This window comes from Pipistrellus kuhlii, unplaced genomic scaffold, assembly GCF_014108245.1.
Source record: "Pipistrellus kuhlii isolate mPipKuh1 unplaced genomic scaffold, mPipKuh1.p scaffold_m20_p_1, whole genome shotgun sequence".
Taxonomy (NCBI): domain Eukaryota; kingdom Metazoa; phylum Chordata; class Mammalia; order Chiroptera; family Vespertilionidae; genus Pipistrellus; species Pipistrellus kuhlii.
This window is the reverse complement of record NW_023425404.1, coordinates 83,078,588-83,099,598: the sequence shown is the minus strand read 5'-3', so window position 1 is coordinate 83,099,598 and position 21,011 is coordinate 83,078,588. Positions and strand designations below refer to the sequence as shown.

The following is a 21,011-nucleotide window of genomic DNA, read 5'->3' as shown; positions in this document are numbered from 1 at the left end:
GGAAACCATAAAAATACTAGAAGCATCCACAGGCAGCAAAATCTCAGACGTATGCCAAAAGAACTTCTTCACTGATACTGCCCCTAGGGCAATGGAAGCTAAAGAGAAAATAAACAAATGGGACTACATCAAAATAAAAAGCTTTTTTATAGCAAAAGAAACCATCAACAAAACAACAAGAAAGCCCACGGTGTGGGAGAACATATTTGCTAATAACACCACTGATAAAGGTTTAATCTCCAACATCTATAGACAGCTGATACAACTAAATAAAAGGAAGGTGAATGATCCAATTAAGAAATGGGCAATGGACCTAAATAGAATATTTTCAAAAGAAGACAGAAGGAAGGTCAAAAGGCACATGAAAACATGCTCAAAGTCACTAATTATCCGAGAGATGCAAATCAAAACAACAATGCGGTACCATCTCACACCTGTCAGAATGGCCAACATCAACAAATCAACAAACGACAAGTGTTGGCAAGGTTGCAGAGAAAAAGGAACCCTCGTGCACTGCTGGTGGGAATGCAGACTGGTGCAACCACTGTGGAGAACAGTGTGGAATTTCCTCAAAAAACTGAAAATGGAACTCCCATTTGATCCAGTAATCCCACTTCTAGGAATATATCCCAAGAAACTAGAAACACCAATCAGAAAGGATATATGCACCCCTATGTTCATAGCAGCACAATCTACAATAGCCAGAATTTGGAAACAGCCTAGGTGCCCGTCAGCAGATGTTGGATCCAAAAGCTATGGTACATCTACACAATGGAATACTATGCTGCCATAAAAAAGAAGGAATTCTCATCATTTGCAGCAACCTGGATGGAATTGGAGAACATCATGCTGAGTGAAATAAGCCAATCAATGAAAGAGAAACACCACATGACCTCACTCATTTGTGGATAATAAAGATCATTATAAACTGATGAACCAAAAGATAGATACAGAGACAGTAAAGCAACAAGCAGATTGTCAAATTTCAGTGGGGAGGGGAGGAGGATCTGGGGGAGATAATAGATCAACTGAAGGACTTGTATACATGCATATAAGTACAACCAATGGACATAAAGCTCTGGGGAGGGAGGGGATGGGGGGGAGGGAGGGGATGGGTGGGAGGGAGGGAGGGGGGAAAAAAAGAAAAGAAAATGTCTCATATTCATTTTCTCTTTGTCCCCAATAATGACTTGTATAGCTGACCCGCAATAACTATTAAATTGGGCGCAATCCTATATATGAACACACACAAAAAATAAATAAATAAATAAATAAATAAATAAATAAATAAATGTTACACATTTAAAAAAATAAATAAATAAAAATAAAAACACAATGCCATGCTATTCTGTTAAATAAAAAAAAAAATCTATGGGACACAATGAAGGCAGTCATGAGAGGGAAGTTTATAGCTCTACAAGCCTATCTCAAAAAACAAGAAAAAATTGTAGTAAATCATCTAACTCTACCACTCAAAGAATTAGGATGAGAGAAACAAGAAAAGCCCAGAGCGAGCAGGAGGAAGAAGATAATAAAGATCAGAACAGAAATAAATGACATAGAGACCCCCCCAAAAAAAAACAATACAAAAGATCAACAAAAGCAAGAGCTGGTTCTTTGAAAGGATAAACAAGACTGATGAATTTCTAGCAGGCTTACCAAGAAGCAAATAGACAGGACTCAAATAAACAAAATCAGAAATGAGAGAAGCGAAATAACAACAGACCCCACCAAAATACAAAGGATTCTTTAAAAATACTAAGAACAATGCTAGTCCAACAAACTAGACAACCTAGAGGAAATGGACATATTCCTAGAAAAACACAACCTACCAAAACTCAATTGGGAAGATTCTAAAATTCTCAATAGTCCTATAACTATGGAAGAAATTAAAGCAGTCATCAAAAAGCTCCCAGCAGCCGAAACCGGTTTGGCTCAGCGGTAGAGCATCCATCTGCGGACTGAAAGGTCCCAGGTTCGATTCCGGTCAATGGCATGTGCCTTGGTTGCTGGCACATCCCTGGTGGGGAGTGTCCAGGAGGCAGCTGGTCGATGTTTCTCTCTCATCGACATTTCTAGCTCTCTATCTCTCTCCCTTCCTCTCTGTAAAAAATCAATAAAATATATTTGAAAAAATTAAAAAAAATTAAAAAATTAAAAAGCTCCCAGCAAACAAAAGCACAGGGCCAGATGGCTTCACAGGAGAGTTTTACCAAACATTCAAGGAAGAACTAAAACCTATCCTCCTCAGACTATTCCAAAATATTCAAGAGGAAGGAACACTTCCAAACTCCTTCTATGAAGCCAGCATCACCCTAATACCAAAAGCAGATAAAGACAACACAATGAAAGAGAATTACAGGCCAGTACCCTAATGATCATAGATGCCAAAATCCTCAACAAAATTCTAGCAAATCAGACCCAGCAGTGCATCAGAAAGACCATACACCATGAACAAGTAGGATTTATTCCAGGAATGCAAGGATGGTACAATATCCACAAATCAATAAACAATACATCACATAAACAAATTGAGAGATAAAAACCACATAATCATATCAATTTACACAGAAAAGGCATTTGACAAAAATCCAACACCTCTTCTGATCAAAAAACTCAACAAGGTGGGAATAGTAGGATCATAACTCAACATAATAAAAGCCATATATGAAAAACCCTCTGTCAACATCATACTCAATGGGCAAAAACTAAAACCATTTCCACTAAGAACAGGAATAAGACAGGGATGCCCATTCTCACCACTCCTGTTCAATATAGTACTGGAAGTACTAGCCATTGTGATCAGACAAAAAGAAGAAATAAAAGGCATTCAAATTGGAAAAGAACAAGTAAAACTGTCCTTATTTGCAGGTGACATGATATTGTGCATAAAAAACCATAAAGACTCAATCAAAAAATTATTAGACTTAATAAATGAATTTGACAATGTAGCAGGATACAAAATTAATGCCAAGAAATCTATGGCAATTCTTTACACCAATAGTGAACTTATAGAAAGAGAGACTACAAAAGCAATCCCATTTATCATTGCACCAAAAAAATTAAGATACCTAGGAAAAAACTTAACCAAGGATGTAAAAGACCTATATGTGAAAAACTATAGGACACTAAAAAAACAGATAGAAGAAGACATAAGTACATGGAAGAACATACCATGTTCATGGACTGGTAGAATCAACAACATCAAAATGTCCATACTACCCAAAGCAATCTACAGATTCAGTGCAATCCCCATTAAAATACCAAAGGCATATTTCCAGACTTACAACGAACTTTCCAAAAATTCATCAGGAATTTAAAAAGACCCCAAGTATCTGTAGCAATCCTGAGAAAGAATAACAAAGATGGTGGGATCTCAATACCTGATATCAAGCTGTATAACAAAGCCACTGTTCTTAAAACAGCCTGGTACTGGCACAAGAATAAACATATTGGCCAATGGAACAGAACAGACAACCCAAAAATAGACCCAACCCACTATGCTCAATTAATATGACAAAGGAGACATGAACATAAAATGGAGTCAAGACAGTCTCTTCAACAAATGGTGTTAGGAAAGTTGGACAGAGACATGCAAAAAAAGAAATGAAACTAGACCACCAACTCACACTATACACAAAAATAAATTCAAAATGGATAAAGGACTTAAACATAAAACAGGAAACCATAAAAATACTAGAAGAATCCACAAGCAGAAAAATCTCAGACATATGCCAAAGGAACTTCTTCACTGATACTGCTCCTAGGCCAACAGAAACTAAAGATAAAATAAACAAATGGGACTACATCAAAATCAAAAGCTTTTGCACAGAAAAAATAAATAAACAAAAAACAAGAAAGCCCACTGCATGGGAGAACATATTTGGCAATGTCATCACCATTAAGGGTTTAATATCCAACATTTACTGGAACTCAAATAACTTAACAAAAGTAAGATAAACAATTTAATTCAAAAAATGGGCAAAAGACCTATATAGATACTTTCCAAAGGAGGACAGAAGAAAGGCCAAGAGACGTACGAAAACATGCTCAAAGTCACTAGTAATCTGAATGATGCAAATCAAAACAATGCAGTATCATCTCACACCTGTCAGAATGGCTATCATCAACAAATCAACAAACAAGTGTTGGCGAGGACAGGGAGAAAAAGGAACACGCCTGCACTGTTGGTGGCAATGCAGATTGGTGCAGCCACTGTGCAGAACAGTATGGAGTTTTCTAAAAAAAAAAAAAAAAAAAAAAAAAAAAAAAAACCTAAAAATGGAACTCCCATTTGACCCTGAAATCCACTTCTAGGAATATATCCCAAGAAACTAGAAACACAAATCAGAAAGGATATTTGCACCCCTATGTTCATAGCAACACAATTCACCATAACTAAGACTTGGAACCAGCCTAAGTGCCCATCAGCAGATGAGTGGATTAAAAAACTGTGGTACATATTCACAATAGAATACTATGCTACAGTAAAAAAGGAGTTCTTACCATTTGCAACAGCGTGGATGGAACTGGAGACCATTATGCTAAGTGAAATAAGCCACTCAGAGAAATATAAATAACACATGATCTCGCTCATTTGTGGAATGTAATGAACAACATGAACTGATTAACAGGGATAGATCCAGAAGCAGAGAAGCATTGATCAGACTGCCAGACCTCAGAAGGAAAGTAGGGGAGGGTGGGGGAAAGGAGGAGAGATTAACCAAAGGATTTGTATGCATAAATATAAGCCTAACCAATGGACACGAACACCAACGGGTGAGGGCATGAGTTGGAAGGGGTTGGAGGGTTAATGGAAGGATAAGGACACATATGTAAAACCTTAATCAATAAAGAAATTTTTAAAATTAAAAAAAAATAAACAATAAATTCTTAATAAGAATTGTTAAGGCCCAGAATTTAAATATGAATCTTTGGATATACTTAGTATTCAGAAAAATCTAATACATATTGGCAATCAAAATGCTAGAATAACGAAAGGAAAAAAGACTAAAAAATAATGAACAGATCATGAGTGAGCTGTATGACAATTTCAAAAGAACTAATGTGCTTATATGATAATTATAAATCATGATGAAGAGAAGGGGTAAAGAAAAAAATAAGTATTTAAAGGAATAATGGCTAGTTTCTTTTCAAATTTGAGGGAAATTTTATATGCACAAAGCCACAATAATAAATAAATAAATAACCACTTCAAGGTATCTATATTAATAAAAGGGTAATATACAAATTGATCAGTACGCCCTCACAGTAACGCCTGAATAGCAGGCTGCATGGGGAGACCAGCCTGGCAGGGGAGTTAGTGAGGGATAACCAAGTGACTGGACAGCAGGCTTTGGGGGGAGACCAGGCTGGCATGGGGGGGGGGGGGGGGAATGAGGGGTGAGCAGGCAGGCAGAGGGGGGGCAGCGAGGAATGACCACATAGCAGGCAGAGGTGGTTAGTGGTGATCAGGCTGACGGGGCAGGGGCAGTTAGGGGCAAATCATGCAGGTGAGCAGTTAGGAGCCAGTGGTCCCAGATTGAGAGAAGGTTGCCAGACTGCTGGTTTAGGCCAGATCCCTGTTAGATATCACCCAAGGGGTCCTGGATTGGGGAGGGTACAAATTGGGCTGAGGGGATTCCCCCCGCCCCGTCCCATGCATGAATTTGTGCATCAGGCCTCTAGTATCATAATAAAGTTATTTAAAAGCAGCAGTAAATTCTTAAAAGAATACTGAGAAGCAGATTACATACAAGAATAAGGATGATAGAAGACTTCTTTTTATCAGAAACAATGCAAGTAGCCCTCATTGGTTTGGCTCAGTGGATAAAGTCTTAGCCTAAGGACCAAAAAATCTTGATTCTATTCTAGTCAAGGACACATTACGTGGTTGCAGGCTCCTCCCGGGGCCTGTGCAGGAGGCAAGGAATTGATGTGTTTCTCTCACATTGATGTTTCTGTCTGTCTACCTCTCTCTTCCACTCTCCCTAAAAATTAATGGAAAAATATTCTTGGGTGAGGAAAGAAGAAAGGAAGAGAGGGAGAGAGGGAAGGAGAAAGGGAGGGAAGGAGGGAAGGAAGAAGGAAAGGAGGAAGACAGGGCAAAATCTTTTAAATACTTGAAGAAAAACATCAGCCTGGAATTCATTATCCAAAAGAAATATTTTTCAAAATTAAAGGCATAACATTTGTTTTTTAGAATTCAAAAAGTTGAATTATAAATCACTAGCAAAACTGCACAACAAAAAATAAAATGATAAAAGAATCCTTTAAAGCATAAAAAATGGTATCATACATAAATAAGAAATACATAAATTAAAAATGAGCACCAGAAACCATAATTGCATGAGTAAATATAAAGACTTTTTTTCTTATTTAAATCTCATTAAAAGGGCTTGTGCTTGGGGGTGGGGGTGGCAGGAGAGAGGTCTATGGGGGGGGGGAGGAGACTCATGTAATACTTTAAAAAATAAAGAATATTTTAGAAAAGGTAGTAGTTTACAGAAAAACTAATAACAATGTGTTTTGCAATTTATATTATATATAGTAAGCCATATAATGTGTATGAAAACAATAGCTCAAGGAGAAATGAAAACCTATTAATTTAAGGTTCATGTATGTAAAGTGATTTAATGTCATTTGTATATGACTGCATTCATTAAAAACAAGATGGTCAATCCTAATAGATTTTTCTACCTGGAAGTGGGATGCTGTTATAATATACAACTAAACATTTTATATGTAAATTTATAATTGAGAAGAAGAATTTTGTGGAGCATAAAAAATATATTTAGAAAATTATGTAAAGAAGACTAGTCCCTTAATTTGATAAACAGGAGGGAGAGAAAGATGAAGGTAGGAAAGGAGAGAAAAAGGGGGAGAGGGAGGGGGAGAGGGAGAGGGAGGGGGAGAGAGAGGGAGAGGGGGAAGGGGAGAGAGAGGAAAAGGGGGAGGAGGAGAGAGAGGGGGAGGGGGAGGTGGAGGAGGAGAGGGGGAAGGGGATGGGGAGGGAGAGGGAGAGGGAGGGGGAGGGGGAGGGGGAGGGAGGGGGAGAGGGGAAGGGAGAGGGAGATTCCCTTTAAAATTAGGAACAAATGAAAAATATCTGCTTTCATTATCTATTCAATACTATTATAGCCAGTGTAGCAATGCAATACAAATAAAGAGTAGAAAATATTAAAAGTTAGAAAGCAAGAAAAGTCAGCTTATCATTATCCATAGCTTTGATTATGTAAGTAAGGAATAAAAATCTAATTATATGACTGTAACTAGATTTGTGGATGCAAATTCAACATACAAAAAAAAGTATTGTACTTCTTTATCAACAGTTAAAAATATCTTTTAAAAGATAGCAATTAAAGTAGCATAAAAAATATGAAGAACCTAATATTAAAAATGAGTGAAAGCTTAAGAAGAAAACAATAAGCATTTTATCATTAAAATTAAAGAAAACTTTCAAAAATTGAAACGTTTAATAACAAACAAACAGATGCCTTGATATCCTAGATATAAATATCTCCACTTTGATGTACAGATTCAGTGCAATGATAGAATTTGACATTAACTCTAAAGTTTATATAAAAGTGCAAAAGCCAAAAATAAATAACTTCTTTTTAAATTAAATTTATTGGTGTGAAATCAGTGAATAAAATTGTATAGGTTTCAAGTATTCATTTCTATGATACATCATCTGTATATTACTTTGTGTGCCCACCACCCAAAGTTAAACCTTCTTCTGCCACCATATATTTGAACACCCTTTACCCTTTATTATCCCCTCTTCTCACTGGTAACTACCACACTGTTGTCTGTATCTGTGAGTTTTGGTTCACTTGTTTTCGTCTGTTTATTTGTTTTTTTCAGTTTTATATTCCACACATGAATGCAATCATATGGTTCTTAACTTTTTCTGTCTGACGTACTTTACTTAGCATATTTTCAAGATCCATCCATGTGATTGCAAATGGCAGTATTTCATCTTTTCTTAGGGTTGAGTAGCATTTCACTATATACATATATAATAAATAATTTTTTATTAAAAAAGAGGTAATAAAGAACATCATAAACTGATGAACAAAAAGATAGATACAGAGACAATAAAGCAACAAAAAAACTGTCAAATTACAGCGGGGAGGATATGGAGATATGGGGGAGATAAGAGATCAACTGAAGGACTTGTATGCATGCATATAAGCAAAACTCTGGGGGGGGGAAGGGCATTTATGGGCATGAGGGGGAGCACAATGGAAAGATAAGTACACATATAATACCTTAATAAAAATAAATTAATTAAAATAATTTTTTTTTAAAAAAAGGAGGGGTTGACTTGCTCTATAAAACAAAAAAATTGACCTGTGGGAGGAGTTATGACATTACTAGCATCTGCCACAGAGACATCACCAAGACATTGAGCCACCAATCAGGGCATGCTGAAGTGCCCTGGAGCCCACCCCTCCCTGTTCTGCCCTGGGTCCAACCCTTTCCTGTTCCTCACCTCAAAAAAGACTCCCTCGACCCACCAAGTGTTGCTTCTCTCCATCGCCATCTATGGAGGCAGCCCGACTGGGTCCTTTCTCCTCTCCCCACTCCTTCAATTCTGATTTCTCTACCTCCATAATGAGTCCTGCTCATTACTGGGGAATAAACTACTTTAATAAAAAAAATCTGACCTAATCTAAATTTTTAATCATTAAGGATCTCAGACATTGGAGTAGGAAAAGACAAGGACAGTGGAACAGAACTGAAAGAGCAAAAACAAATTTTCTTTAAGCATAGTATTTTCCTATGACAGCATATCAAAATATATGTTTCTAGGAGGTCCAATTAGGAAGCTAGAGTAGAAAGCCAGGTGATAACAGAAACAAAGTAAATAAGGGTCAGCAAATTTTATACCAAATCTGCCCTATTTCCTGTTTCTGTAAATAAGTTCTTATTGGAACACACCCCTGCTCATTCATTTACGTATTATCTGTAGTTATTTTCATACTATAGATGCAGATCTGAGTAGATGCAATAGAGATGGTGTGGCCTAAAAACATAAATAGTCATCTAGCCCTTCAGAGTAAAGGTTTGTTGATACTTGGAATAAAAGATAAGATAGTAATTAGAGAAACTTTACCAAGTACAATAAATACCAGGTATTTGTGCCCAGTATTCTTTTAACCTTGTGTTAAGAAACAGCACCACATTTTAGGAGGATTCTGCCCCTCCCTCATCTCAAATTGTCCAGCTGACATTTGACCCAAGCAAGGTCAGAAAGATATAATCAGCCGGGACCGGTTTAGCTCAATGGATAGAGCGTCGACTGGGGACTGAAGGGACCCGGGTTCGATTCCAGTCAAGGGCATGTACCTTGGTTGCGGGCATATCCCCAGTAGGGGGTGTGCAAGAGGCAACTGATCGATGACTCTCTCTCATCGATGTTTCTAACTCTCTATCTCTCTCCCTTCCTCTCTGTACAAAATCAATAAAATATATTAAAAAAAAAAAAAAAGAAAGCTATAGTCACCTAAGAATTGTCTATTATGGAGGTGAGAAATTCCAAAACCATTAAACAAAGGGATGAGGTTGGCAGGTTGGCAGAGGATGGGAAATGGAGCAATAGCCATAAGCTCCCTCTCTAAAAATTCCCTAAAATGACAGATGTGATGGCTGTTTGTAAACTTCTATTACTTTGACTCCAAAAACTGCTGTGGGTCTATCCCTCACCAAACATGTTGTTCAATTTTCCTTCAATTCTTTGAGTTACCCATCCAAAAAATTTCTTGCTTTAGATAGTGAGAGTTAGTTTCTCCTACTTACAAAAAAATCAATGGTCTATGTAATAAAAGCCTAAGCAACCATTATGGCAGACAACAAAAACGACCGGTTTCTATGATGCACTCTGACCACCAGGGGGCAGACGCTCAATGCAGGAGCTGCCCTCTAGTGATCAGTGCACTCCCATAGGGGGAGTGCTGCTCAACCAGAAGTCAAGCTCATGGCTGGTGAGCACAGTAGCAGAGGTAAGAGCTTCTTTTGCCTCTGTGGCTATGCTAAGGAGCAGTGAGCAGGCAGGTGGTAAGGGGCGAGGGGTCCAGACTATGAGAGGGCACAGACTGGGCTGAGAGACCTTCCCGCCAGGGCATGAATTTCGTACACTGGGCCTTTAGTAATAATAATAAAACCCTTAACGGACACAGGAAACTACTGATTACCATTTGGTAGACAAGGCTAGAAGTCAATTGTGGCTTTTGATTATTAAAATTGTTTGTCAGCCAGCATGGCTCAGTGGTTGAGTATCAAACTATGAACCAGGAGGTCATGGTTGATTCTATCAGGGCACAAGCCTGGGCTGCAGGCTCAATTCTCAGTGTGGGATATGCAGGAAGCAACCAATCAATGATTCTCTCTTATCATTGACTAGAGGCTTGTTGTATGAATTTGTGCACCTTGGGGTGGGAGATGTCTCTCAGCCTGGCCTGCACCCTCTCCAATCTGGGATCCCTCTAGCAATCCAGGACTGCTGGCTCCTAACCCCATACCTGCCAGCCTGCCTGATTGCACCTAACTGCCTCTGCCTGCCACACTGATTGCTCCTACCTTGCTCCCCTGCCAGCCTGATCGCCCCTACCTTGTCCCACTCCCCCTGCCAGCCTGATCAACCCTAACTGTCTTTGCCTCTGCACCAGCATAGGCCGCAGTTTGGCCTCCCTCTGTGGGAGGCAACCTAGCAGATCAGGGGAAATCACTGCCCCAATTACCCCACTACTGCTGCCATTGTAGGACTAAGCCTGGGTCTGGCCCTCACAGCAGCAGCCATGCCTTTGTCCAGAAGATGTCCGCTCTAATTAGCATATTACTTTTATTAGTATAGATGTTTCTTTTCTCTGTCCCCCTCTGCCTTACCCTCTGAAATTAATAAAAATATATCTTTTAAAAAATTGGTTGTCTACAAAAATAAAATTATTAAAAGAGATCAAATTAAGCTATTGTTTGTATCCAAGGGCTTTGCATATATGCCTATAAATTCCCTAGTTAATCTCTCCCCACTCACCCACCCCTGCCTTCCCTCTGAGATTTGTCAGTCTGTTTCAGGCTTTTATGTCTTATGGATCTATTTTGTTCATCGGTTTATTTATTAGATTCCACATATGAGTGAGACCATGTGATACTTATCTTCCTCTGAATGATTATTTCACTTAGCATAATACTCTCCAGGTTTCTCTATGCTGTCTCAACAGATAAGAGATCATTCTTTTTACAGCAACATAGTTTCTTCTCTCTGTCCTCCTCTCCCTTCCTCTCTGAAATGTATTAGAGCTTTTTTATCCACTCATCTACTGATGGGCACTTGGGTTGTTTCCAGATATTAGCTATTGTAAATTGTATATAAGGAATTCCTGAAACTTAATAAAAGAAAGACACAATCCAATTAAAAAAAGGAAAAAGGACCTGTAAAGACACTTCTCTAAAGTGAGCATACAGATGTTCAAGAGACATATGAAAAGGTGTTCAACATTACTAATCACAAGAGAAAAGCTTATTAAAACTACAATGAGCTATACCTTATACCTGTCAGCTACCATCAACACACCAACAAATGACAAGTGCTGGCAAGGATTTAGAGAAAAGGGAACCCTAGTATACTTCTGGTGGGAATGCAAATTAATGCAGCCACCATGAAAAACAGTATGTAATTTCCTTTTAAAAAAATAAAAATGAAACTGCCACTTCTAGGAATATATCCTAAGAAAACCCAAAACATGAATTGAAAAGAATAAATGCACTCCAATGTTCAGAGATATATTTGGATATAATATTACTACTATACATGTAGACATGATCCTTCCATATTTTTCCTTCCTGTTTCTATACTTCTTTATGTTTCCACACAGAAAACCTACAGAAGTAATACAAGAAAGCAAACCAGAAACTGCTGCAACACCTTTGAGTTATCTAAGAAGCCCCACAATTTTTTTTTAATTTTTTAAATTTTCAATTACAGTTGACATACAATATTAGATTAGTTTCAGTGAAACAACCCAGTAATTAGACAACTATATAACTTACTAAGTAATCACCCTGATAAATCTAGTTAATCCACTTGACATCATACATAGATACTACAATATTATTGACTATATCCCTATGCTGTACTTTATATCCCCATGACTATTCTGCAACTACCCATTTGTACTTCTTAATCCCTTCACCTTTTTCACCTGTCCCTCAAACCTCCTCCCATCTGGAAACCATAAAAATACTCTCTATATCTATGAGTCTGTTTCTGTTTTACTTGGTAATTTATTTTGTTTTTTAGATTGCACATATAAGTGAAATGATCTGGCCTTTGTCTTTTTCTATCTGAATTATTTCACTCACCACAATACCCTTTGTTGTTAGAGATGGTGAGATATTTTTATGGCTGAGTCATATTTCCATTGTATGTATGCATCACGTTTTTATCTATTCATCTATTCATCAACAATTAGGTTTCTTCCATATCTTGGCTACTGTAAATATAGCTGCAATGAACAAATATATGTATTTGTCCTTTCAATTTAATATTTGGGGTTTCTTCAGATAAATACCCAGAAGTGGAATTGATGAGCCTTTCTGCATATCTTGTTATGCCTCTGTTTTAAAGTTTACTTTGTCTGGTATACGTATTGCTACCTCAGCTTTCTGTTTGTTTGTATTTTTTGTTGTTGCTGTCATTGTTGGTTTTCATTTTTATGAAATATTTTTCCATCCCTTTAATTTTCATCTGTATGTGTCTTTCAATCTGAAGTCTCTCATAGACATCATATGTAAGGGTCTTATTTTGTTATCGATTCAGCCCTATAAGTCTCTTTTGACTGGAGCATTTAACCCATTTTCATTTAAAGTGACTATTGATAGGTATATACTTATTACCATTTTATTCTTTCTAACTATGTTCCTCTTTTTTTTCCTTCCCTTTTCTAAAAGAAAACCATTTAACTTTTTTTTTTTTTTTTATCATACTGGTGTGGTGGTAATAAACTGTTTTAGCTTTCAACTTGTCTGGGAAGCTCTTTACTTCACCTTCAGATTTTAATGATTGTGTGAAGTTATCCAAGAAGCTCATTAAACTAACCTCTTTTTTTATTCCTTTTGTTGTTGTTCTTATGCAGTGTTCTCTGCTTCATCTACTCTACTACTGATTCTCAGTACTCTTCATTTCTTCATTTCTACTGGTGCTTTTCTATGTTTTTTATCTCCTTGGTATATTTCCCTATCTCTTTGTTGAAGTTCTTACTGAGATAATTGAGTATCCTTATAATGAGTGTTTTGAACTCTGCATCTGATAGAATACCTGTTCTATCAGATGCAAGACTCCATTTTGTTTTGTTCTTTTTCTGGAGTTTTGGTCTTTATTTTTTCCCAATTGGAATGTTTCTTGTTCAAGTCATTTGGCTTGGCTTTCCCCATGTTTCTATGTATTAGGTAGAGCTGCTATATCTCCTGGTCTTGTTAGAGTTGCTTAATATAATAGGTTTTCTATAGGGCATAGTGTCACAGCCTCCCCATTCATTTACCTGGGAACTTGAGGTACATACCCTTCACCTTGTATGGGCTGTGCGCACCCTCCTATTGTGATTAAGCCTTGATTGTTAATGGTACATTATTGGAGGGATCTATATCCAGTCCAATTGGCAGCAAGAACTGGCCATAATGACCATGGAGAATATGCTGTTCTAGGGCTGACCCCACAGAGCAGAACTGGCTTCAGCAGGGCTATAGTGCTCATTGAATCTGTCCCTTAACTGTGTTGCTTGTGGGAGTGGTTTGGTGGTGCTTTATTGAAGTCTGAAGCTCTCTGCAAGGTGTGATGACACAGGGGCTTCTGTAGAAATAAAGGCAAAGTCAACCACCACCTGTGCCCTATCCGGGGCCACTATGCATGAGTTGCAAAGTGATCTGCATGTGGATGCTAGTTTTTCTGGGTTTGGGGTGCCCCAGGAGAGGACAAACTGCAAACCAAGGCCAGCTGTAGCTAGTGCTGGGCCTAGGATTTCTTTCTTTTTTTTTTAATTATTATATGTGCACATATCTTACCATTGTCCGCCCCCCCTCACTCTCATACATGCTCTCCTTCCCCAGAGTTTTGTGTCCATTGTTATACTTATATGCATGTATACAACTCCTTCTGTTGATCTCTTATTTACTCCATATCTCCCCAATCTCCCCGCTGTAATTTGACAGTCTGCTTGTTGCTTTACTGTCTCTATATCTATCTTTTGCTTCATCAGTTTATAATGTTCTTTATTATCCATAAATGAGTGATGTCATGTGGAGTTTCTCTTTCATGGACTAGCTTATTTCACTCAGGATGATGTTCTTCAATTCCATCCAGGTGGATGCAAATGATAAGAATTCCTTTTTATGGCATCATAGTATTCCATTGTGCAGATGTACCATAGTTTTTGGATCCAATCATCTGCTGATGGGCACCTAGGCTGTTTCCAAATCCTAGCTATTGTAAATTGTGCTGCTGTGAACATAGGGGTGCATATATCCTTTCTGAATGGTGTTTGTAGTTTCTTGGGATATATTCCTAGGAAAGGGAATATTGGGTCAAATGGGAGTTCCATTTTCAGTTTTTTGAGGAAGCTCCATACTGTTTTCTACAGTGGTTGTACCAGTCTGCATTCCCACCAGCAATGCAATAAGGTTCCTTTTTATCTGCAACCTCACCAACGCTTGTCGTTTGCTGATTTGTTGATGATAGCCATTCTGACAGGTGTAAGATGGTACCACACTGTCGATTGAATTTGCATCTCTCGGATAATTAGTGACTTTGAGCATGTTTTCATGTGCCTCTTGGCCTTCCTTCTGTCTTCTTTGGAAAGCATTCTATTTAGGTCCATTGCCCATTTTTTAATTGGATCTTTTATCTTCCTTTTATTAAGTTGTATAAGCTGTCTGTAGATGTTGGAGATTAAACCTTTATCAATGTTAACATTTGCAAATATGTTCTTCCATACAGTGGGGTTTCTTGTTGTTTTGTTGATGGTTTCTTTTGCTGTAAAAAAGCTTTTTATTTTGATGTAGTCTCATTTGTTTATTTTCTCTTTAGCTTCCACTGTTCTATGGGCTATATCAGTGAAGAAGTACTTTTTGACATATGTCAGAGATTTTGCTACCTGTAGATGCCTCTAGTATTTTCATGGTTTCCTGTCTTATATTTAAGTCCTGTATCCATTTTGAGTTTATTTTTGTGTATGGTGTAAGTTGGTGATCTAGTTTCATTCTTTAGCTTGTATCTGTCAAATTTTCCCAACATCATTTACTGAAGAGACTGTCTTGACTCCATTGTATGTTCGTGCCTCTTTTGTCAAATATTAATTGAGCATAGTGACTTGGGTTGATATCTGGATTTTCTATTCTATTCCACTGATCTGTATGTATGTTCTTTTGCCAGTACCAGGCTATTTTGAGAACAGTGGCCTTGTAATACAGTTTGAAATCTGGTATTGAGATCCCTCCTACTTTATTCTTCTTTCTCAGGATTGCTGTGGCTATTTGGGGTCTTTTATTTTCCAGATGAGTTTTTGGAGAGTTCTTTCTAGGTCAGTGAAATATGCCATTGGTATTTTAATGGGGAGTGCATTGAATCTATAAATTGCTTTGGGAAGTATAGACATTTTGATGATGTTGATTCTACCAATCCATGAGCATGATATGTCTTTCATCTGTTTATATCTTTCTCTATTTTTTCAGTGTTGTGTGTTTTCTGTATATAAGTCTTTTACCTCCTTAGTTGAGTTTATTCCTAGGTATCTTAGGTTTTTTGGTGCAATGGTAAATGGGATTGCTTTTTTAGTCTCTGTTTCTGTAAGTTCACAGTTGGCGTATAGAAATGCCATAGATTTCTTAGCATTGATTTTGTATCCTGCTACATTGCCAAATTCATTTATTAAACCTATTAGTTTTTTTATGGAGTTCTTTGGGATTTTTATGACAATATCATGTCACCTGCAAATAAGGACAATTTTACTTCTTCTTTTCCAACTTGGATGCCTTTTATTTTCTCTTCTTATCTAATTGCAATGGCTAGTACTTCCAGTACTATCGATATGTCAAACAGGAGTGGTGAGAGTGAGCATCCCTGTCTTGTTCCTGCTCTTAGAGGGAACAGTTTTAGTTTTTGCCCATTGAGTATGATGTTTGCTGTGGGTTTATCATATATAGCTTTTACAGAGGTATGATCCTTCTATTCCCACCTTGTTGAGAGTTTTTATCAGGAAAGGGTGTTAGATTTTATCAAATGCCTTTTCTGTGTCAATTGATATGACTACATGATTTTTATCTCTCAATTTGTTTATGTGATGTATCACTTTTACTGATTTGTGGATATTGTACCATCCTTGCATTCTTGAAATAAATTCTACTTGGTCATGGTGTATGATCTTTCTGATGTTCTGCTGGAGCCGATTTGCTAAGATTTTGTTGAGGATTTTGGCATCTATGTTCATGAGGAATATTTGCCTGCAATTCTCTTTCATTGTGTTGTCTTTATCTGCTTTTGGTATTAGGGTGATGCTGGCTTCATAGAAGGAGTTTGGAAGTGTCCCTTCCTCTTGAATATTTTGGAATAGTCTGAGGAGGATAGGTTTTAGGTATTCCTTGAAAGTTTGGTAAAACTCTCCTGTGACGCCATCTGGCAATGGGCTTTTGTTTACTGGACGCTTTTTGATGACTGCTTCAATTTCTTCCCAAGTCACTGGTCTATTTTGATTTTTAGATTCTTTCTGATTGAGTTTTGGAAGGTTATATTTTTCTAGGAATATGTCATTTTCTTCCAGGTTGTCCAGTTTGTTGGAATAGAATTGTTCTTAGTATTCTGTAACAATCCTTTGTATTTCGGAGGGGTCTGTTGTTATTTCACCTCTTTCATTTCTGATTTTGTTTATTTGTGTACTCTGTTTCTTGGTGAGCCTGGCTAGAGGTTCATCAATCTTGTTTATCCTTTCAAAGAACCAGCTCTTGGTTTTGTTGATCTTTTGTATTGTTTCTTTGTTCTCTATATCTTTTATATCTGATCTGATTTTTATTATTACCTTCCTTCTGCTGACACTGGGCTTTTCTTGTTGTTCTTTTTGTAACTCTTTGAGTTGTAGAGTTAGATCATTTGTTACCATTTTTTCTAGTTTTTTGCAATAGGCTTGTAGGGAAATGAACTTCTCTCTCAGAAGTGCTTTTGCTGTGTCCCATAGATTTTGGATTGTTGTGTTTTCATTGTCATTTGTTGCCAGGATGTTTTTAATTTCTTCCTTGATTTCTCTGGTAACCCAGTCCTTGTTTAACAGCATGCTGTTTAGTCTCCATATATTTGATTTCTTAGGGTAATTTTTATTGTAGTTGCTTTCCAGTTTTATGCCACTATGATCTGAGAAGATGCTTGAAATGATTTTTATCTTCTTGAATTTGAAGGGACTTTTCCTATGTCCCAATATGTGGTTTATCTTTGAAAATAACCCATGTGCACTTGAGAAGAATGTATATTCTGTGGCTTTGGGGTGAAATGTTCCGAAGATGTCGATTAATTCCATATGGTCTAGTGAGTCATTTAGGATTAATGTTTCTTTGCTGATTTTTTAAATGATTTGTCCAAAGGTAGCAGTGGGGTATTAAAATCTCCTATTATGATTGTATTGCTATTAATCTCTCCCTTAATTTCCTCCAGCATTTTTTTGTTGTTTTGTTGTTGTTGTTGTTTTATGTATTTGTGTGCTCCTGTATTGGGTGCATATATGTTTACCAGGGTTATTTCTTCTTATTGGATTTCTCCCTTTAGTGTTATGAATTAGCCTTTGTTATCTCTTGTTATGTCCTTCACTTTGAGATCTAATTTGTCAGATGTAAGTATTGTTACCCTAGCTTTTTTTCATTTCTATTTGCCTGGAAAACCTTTTTCCATCCCTTTACTCTCAGTCTGTGTGCACATTTTTTTCTGAAGTGAGTTTCTTGTAGACAGCAGATATACGGGTCTTGTTTTCTTATCCAATCAATTACTCTCCATCTTTTTATTGGGGCATTTAATCCATTTACATTTAAAGTTATTATTGAAAGATACTTATTTGTCACCATTTTTATTCTATACCCCTGTGTTCCTCCTTCATTTCCTATTTCTTTTTTATTTTTATAGCAGACCCTTTAGCATTTCTTGCTGGGCCTAAGGACTTCTTAGCAAGCAGTCTAGGGCATCAAAGATGAGATGTTACTTGACATATTTTTAAAAAGTCCACATCATGAGCCCAGAAATGCCATTTGAATGGAAAAGCAGCTTGTGTAGGCCTGAAAATTGAGTGAAGTAGCACCTCAGGAAATCACCTGTTAAGAGCAGATTGATAGAGATTCAAATATGGCATTTGTCTGCCAACTCTGTGTGGGGAGGACTTAGGAAAGGAATAATGATTTCTGTCAGCACTTCTGAGAAAATGCTACCCCTCCAGCCCTTGATAGTCAATTCAGTTCCTCCCAATATATTCCTGGTGCTTTTTAAGTTGCTCTTATAGTGTTGGAGTTCAGAGTGAGTGAATCCAAGTAAGTCCGTGTGCAGGCCCTAACATTAGGAGGAACACTGGGACTCAAGCAGCTTCCTGTCTCACTCAGCCACAGTCCCCACTAGTCTTCACAGCCAGAATTTATGGGGACTTCTTTTCCCAGCATTGGGACCCTTCCCTCTTCAGGGAAGACCTCCACATATGAGATATCCCTCCTGATTTGTAACTCATACATGTGAGTGTGAGACCAGACCATTCCACATCTTAACCCCTCCTACTAATAAATATGAGGCCTCCTCTCTATATCCTTAGTTATAAGTAATTCTGTTCAGCTGAACTTCAGACAGTTTTGAATGATGGTTGTTTTATACTTTTGTGGTTGTGCGAGGAGGTGAGCACAGTGTTTACCTACACTGCCATCTTGAACAGAAACCCACTCTAAAGTTTTGGGGTTTTTTTAATGTGGATGTAATGGTGCATGGTTAAATGTTGCAAAATGTTTATACTGGCTTATACTGGCCAGTATACTGGCTTATACTGCTCTTAACAGGTGATTTCCTGAGGTGCTACTTCACTACTCAATTATTAAATACTAGTGGCCTGGTGCACAAAATTTGTGGTCGCTAAGCCCAGCCTGTACCCTAATAGGGACCCCTTGGGGGATGTTTGACTGCTAGTTTAGGCCCGATCCCATAGGCCATCCTTCTCACAATCTGGGACCACTGGGTCGTAACTGCTCACCTGCCTGCTGGCCTGATCACCCCTAACTGCCTCTGCCTGCCTGATCTCACTCCTAACTGTCCTACCCCGAAGGTCTGATATCACCCTCAACTGCCCTACCCTGCTGGCCTGATCTCACCCCCAAATTCCCTTCCCTGCTGGCCTGACCTTGCCCTCAACTGCCTTCCTATACTGGCCTGATTTTTCCCCAACCTGTCCTCCCCTGCTGGCCTGGTCACCCCCTACTGCCCTCCCCTGCCAGCCTGGTTTCCCCAAACTGCCCTCCCCTGCCAGCCTGATCTTGTCCCCAATTGCCCTCCCATGCCAGCCTGATCTCACCCCCAACTGCCCTCCCCTACTGGCCTGGTTCCCCTCAACTGCCTTCCCCTGCCAGCCTGATCTTGCCCCCAACTGCGCTCCTCTGCCAGCCAATTTGATTCTGATTGGTCAGTTTCTATGCCAGTCAGCATCAAAAGCTCCTCCTTCTAGGCAGCCATTGGCTCCTCACACTTCATCCAGATTAGGTTCTAATTGGTCAGTTTATATGCCAGTCAGTGTCAAAAGCTCTGCATCCTAAGCACATCACCTAGATTTGATTCTGATTGGTTAGTTTCTATGCCAGTCAGTGTCTCTGTGCCTATCAACAGGGCCTGATCCGAAAGGCAGGGCTGGTCAGCAGTCCTGGTAGAGGTCTGGAGAGAAATGGAGGCCCAGATGCTGGTCAGACTGGAAGAAAAAGAAATACACAAGTGCTGACCAACAGCTGCCACAGAGGCAATCGATCAGTCCCTGCTTCTCTCTTCAGGCCTCTCTCTTGCCCTGATTCACAGTCCCCTAAGTAGTCAGTGCTGGGGCACCACATCTTCAAAGGAAGCAGTCAGCACAACCCAGCACTGACTACTGGACTGACTTCTGGTTGGTCCAGCCTAGGTTGTTATTGGTCATTTCAACACAGGGTTTTTATACATTAGAATAATAATTTACTACTTTATTTTTATTTAATTAATTAATTTTCTATTCCTAGTTGGAACGATACCTAACTGGAACTATTCCTAATTGGATGTGTTTGACAACTCTGAACTTATATTTGACATCTGTGTAGGATCACTACTTCTCTAACTGATTAATAGAAAATCTCCTAATACTACTTCTGCTTCATCATCTAGTAAGGAAAAATTATGTGGTAACCACCATTAGTACAGTTAAGAAAGAGTATTTTACTTCAATTTTGTTGATTTTCTGTTAAAACATACATCTTATGGTTTTAAGAGGCTAGTAAAAATTTGCTTTTAGTCCATTTGACTTTATTGTCTACATTTTGAAATTTATAAGCTTCATAAAAATTGCAAAGTGGAAAAAAAATTAGTAAACAAATTTTATGGTGAATATTTCTGTTCTATTTGTTATAATGAACTGGGACACACATTAAATAAATCCAAAGAATACAGTAAGATGCATTTAAGATGTATTGGAAAACCTTAATTGATTGGTATTTTAAACAAAGGTAAATATTTGGCCTAGAAATGTCTTTCAGAATGTTTAAAATTTAGCCTGTTTTCGTAGCATTCTTTTGGTTTTCATAAATAATATAATTTAAGTATAGCATTTTTAAGTTTTAAAATATAGATGTTACCAATTATAAATATTGAAAATGTATAATAAAGTATTTAAATATATATTTATTCCTTTTTAATATAATAAAACTTTTTTGATATTGTATTCCATTTTCATTCACTAAAATTTAACTAACCTCTATAATCTTCAACTTTTGTAGTT

General features: G+C 37.8%; 1 protein-coding gene across 1 annotated transcript in view; it reads right to left on the bottom strand.

The window, feature by feature from the left end:
- The window catches only part of CCDC7 (coiled-coil domain containing 7), a 224,827-nt gene that overhangs the window by 75,843 nt on the left and 127,973 nt on the right, over nucleotides 1-21,011 (bottom strand). The window contains exon 11 of the mRNA XM_036453963.2: nucleotides 20,986-21,011. This exon is cut by the window's right edge and continues 64 nt beyond it. Within this exon, the coding sequence (XP_036309856.1) occupies nucleotides 20,986-21,011 (26 nt within the window). The remainder of the gene's footprint in view (nucleotides 1-20,985) is intronic.